This window comes from Mytilus trossulus, chromosome 3 (genome assembly GCF_036588685.1).
Source record: "Mytilus trossulus isolate FHL-02 chromosome 3, PNRI_Mtr1.1.1.hap1, whole genome shotgun sequence".
Taxonomy (NCBI): Eukaryota; Metazoa; Mollusca; class Bivalvia; order Mytilida; family Mytilidae; genus Mytilus; species Mytilus trossulus.
In genome coordinates this window covers 78500237-78504266 of record NC_086375.1, presented here as the reverse complement: position 1 = coordinate 78504266, position 4030 = coordinate 78500237, and the positions used below count along the sequence as shown (strand labels likewise).

General features: G+C 33.3%; 1 protein-coding gene across 1 annotated transcript; it reads right to left on the bottom strand.

The window, feature by feature from the left end:
• Positions 1-599: 599 nt before the first annotated feature.
• On the bottom strand, positions 600-2236 carry LOC134711051 (cerebellin-3-like). Its single transcript, XM_063571480.1, has 3 exons — positions 2188-2236; positions 1450-1734; positions 600-1022 (listed from the first exon to the last, which is right to left on the bottom strand). Exons 1-3 carry the CDS (start codon positions 2234-2236, stop codon positions 610-612), a joined length of 747 nt encoding a protein of 248 aa, XP_063427550.1. The 3' UTR covers positions 600-609.
• Between the last annotated feature and the right edge of the window lie 1794 nt (positions 2237-4030).

Here is a 4030-nt window from a genome sequence, read left to right as displayed (position 1 = left end):
CATCACGACTTGGTTGACCGATATGGAATAACCGTTTCACAGATGATATCGGATATGTTCTTTATGTCGAAACTACAATCCCATTCCCTTTTCACAAATACGACCTACCAAATATGACTATTTACCGGGTTTGTAATAACAAGAGGAACACGATATGTGCCACGTGTGGAGCTACTTCAAAGTTAAATTCTGGTAGGGTTGCTTGGTCTTTAGTTTTCTATGTTTTGTCTCGTGCACTTTTATTTGTGTTTGTCTTTTTCTTTTTTAGCCATGGCTTAGTCAGTTTATTTTCGATATATGAGTTTGACTCTCCCTCTGGTATCTGTCGCGCCTCTTTTAGAAACAATATTTTAGAGTTTCGTACATGGTATGCTGAAAGGCAAAATTTATTATTCAGGCTAAATTTTTCTTCCCTCTGCAGATTGGATTGATCGTTAATTTGTTCTCGTCCTGTTTATGCATGCACTCTTTTTCTAACAACAGTCAATCATATACCATTTTTCAAGATTCTAAATTAAAAATTACTATGAAGATCCATCAGTTATAATATTGCTATTTTAAGAAAACCATTAAAATATATTTAAAATGTTATAGCCGTTGTATTCTGTGTTACATTTCATAAAGCAGCACTCCGGAAAACGTGTTATATAGCTGAGTAGGTGTCGCGTCAAGATTAGCGGATCCAGAATCTCGGAATCTTCGAACCCACAACCTGTCACCTTGCTGTAAAACGACAAGAATTGTTTGACTGGCCATATTGTAATCATCATCATCTAAAAACATGGCAGCAAGCTGAATTCCGTTTCTAACAATTTCCATTGGTAGCGTGTGACCTTCCGTGTTAAACAGAGTAGTTGACAGCAGATAAAGACCTCTATAAGGCGCTATGAAATGACCGTCACTGGAAGAATATGCCCGTCCTTCGTTCGTGATGATTTTATCAAACTCTACTTGCTGGTGGTATCCTAAACTAACTTCATGTGTCAGGGCTGCAAGAAAGGCAACTCTATGGACTGGTGTTTCTACAATTAAAATAACACACCATAAAAATATACGTGTTATAAAACAATTGATTTAAAAAAAATCACCCAAATATTTAAAGGAATATCAAAGAGAAATATATAGGTAAGGCCGGACATTGACCTATACTGGTTTCCTTTTTAAAATTGTTATTTGGATGGAGAGTTGTTGTCTCATTGGCACTCACACCACAACTTCCTATATCTATGTAAATAAGAGATTACTGGGTACTGGATAACTCAAGTAAATGTGTAACTATTTTTTCTTCGGGCTATGTCTAAACGCTGAACAAATCATTGAATAAAACCAATATATGATTTTCTATCAATCCTTTACATACAAAACTCATTAGTGCTACTAATAAAAATGAAATATACATTGTTGCAATAGAAAGTTGTCAAGATAAATTATACTCCTATTCCTTCCTACCTGTAAGCTGACGTTTATCAAAGGCACCGGATGGGAGGCTCATATTTCCATTCGATTTATTGAAAATGGACGTCTTTTTAAAAGTACGCATTTCTCTCTTCAGATTCTCATGTTCTTGTTTTAATGTTCTTATATCGGTCATCACTAGAGATAACTGGTCCATAATGACAGCATTCTGTTTTCTCAAAACTTCGTTTTCCTTTGCTAGTCTAACATCTCTTTCTTTTAATTCTATCACGTCGTCTTCCAATTGTTTAACATTTCCTACAATTGCCACAAAAACAGCTAATTAGGTTGAAACATGCAAAATTCAGTTATATGTTTTTTTGGTCAAAATATCGACAGTTGCTCGATGAATCCTGATAATAATCATATACAATGACGGAAATATTTTGGAAAGGAAATCAGTCTTTTTTAAATACAGTTAAAGGGTAGACATTGATGATAATTTTATTGCGCCTGGAATATCTGAGAATTAGAAATAACCAGATATATGTTTGCTATCAATAAACTCATCATAGATATCAGGACTAAATTTAGTTTATACGCCGACGCGCGGTTCGTCTACAAAAGACTCATCAGTGACGCTCGAATTAAAAAAAAGTTCAAAAGGCCAAATAAAGTAAGAAGTTGAAGAGCATTAAGGACCAACATTCCTAAAAGTTTTGCCAAATACAGCTAAGGTAATCTATGCCTGAGGTAGATACCGTAATACACTAATTAAAGACATATACAAACGGTGCAAAGCACGGTTTTGATGTTCAGATGAATCTATTTTATCGTACATTGTGTTAAGTGTTTTGCATGTATCCTTTCAGACTCAACGCGACGCTCTATTTATTCGTCTTTATTTTGAGTAGGTGCCTTGAAGGGTTCTTCTTCCGGAGGAAAATTTATTCATATTTTAAATGTGAAACGGGTATTAGAAACTAAACAAAACGTAATTTTTTATGCAGTGTAGCCTAAATACACATTCAAACTAACAAAAAAGAAAAAAAAAGTAAACCTTGCCTGTTTAACAAAAACGAAACAAAAGAGCTCTTTGCGTTAACAAAATATCTATGCATACCTGGTAGTTCATTTGAGTTGTATTCCTGTGATGCGTCAATACTTTGAAAACAACGAGCGAGTCCTGCAATATTCAAAATCAATAAAATACATATTTGAAGGAACGACATTTCAGCACAAAAGACTAGAGAAGACAGAAGGCGTTTCAAACAATGTACAGTTGTCCTTATTTCTTTATCTTCTTAATTCTAAATATTATCATAGCGTAAAACTTTATTTGAAATCAAGTTCAATCCGCTTTGTTTTCAGAAAGATTTCAAATTTTTGACACTTCCAAGCACCTTCGTTATGATTAAAATTGATGACTTGTTGTATCTTTTATGCATGGAGGCTTTGTCATTATTATTTAATCAAATAAACAACAATGGATTATCACTTTTAAAGAAAGATATAATAAGCAAAACTAATTTGATAAATATTGCAAGACTAAAGACGTTAATTGAGGGTCACAAGGCCCACATAACCTTTTTTTTATTTGACAAGGTACAAGACTTCCACAATATTGGTATACAAAACCAAAGTTCATTAATTATGATTCATGTTATCTATTAGACTTCTTAGTTCCTGAACATTTACTGAAAATCACGAGAAACAAGGGTTGTACAAATTGAATAGTAAAGTACGATTAAAACAGAAACCTGTTTGCAAGTGGGAAAACAGATTAGGCATGATCTTAGTCATGCAGAAGTAGAACATCTTCTCAATATATAAGCAGAATTAAGCATACGCAATAAAATCTTGTCCTTAAGAATTTTAAAATGCTACGTAGAACGCTGGGAACCATAGGCAAACTATCTTAACGAAATTGGTACACGGCTCATTATAAACTTGGCTTGTTATGAAATGAGAATAATTTGTACGACCTAAATCACAGACACAGGTACACCACAAATTTGAAAGTCTTTTTAGTACAGATAGAAAGCTAGTGTTAGGATTCAAGATAAGGACTCAATTGCTCGACATGGACCTGGATGTAGTGTTTGGATTGTATATGTTCCACTTGAGTACAAGTCCTATGTATTTTATGATGCTTTTTATCAGATTTTTAATCACATCCCGTTATCCATTTGTTTATTTTGATTGATCTTTAATGGCAAAGCCACACTAAAGAAAGTTTTGTTTTTAAATTGAACGACTTCAGATATTCTTTTGATCTTATAAATATATTGTTTCAATTTTAGATTTGGCAAATATCCTGAGTGAAAGAAAAAAACGACAAATCGTTCTAATGAATGTAAAATTTAACTTTTGTAATGTTGATGACTATTTACACATAATCTATCTATTGCTTATAGTTTAAGATAAGCAGACCAAAACACAAAACCTTAACACTGAGCAATGAACAATGAAAATGAGGTCAAGGTCAAATAAAACCTGTGCGACTGATATAAAGATTATAAAATATTTCCATACACCAAATATAGTTGACCTATTGCATATGGTATTAGAGAAAAAGACCAAAACTAAAAAAACTTTGACCACTGAACCATGCAAATGAGGTCAAGGCCAGATG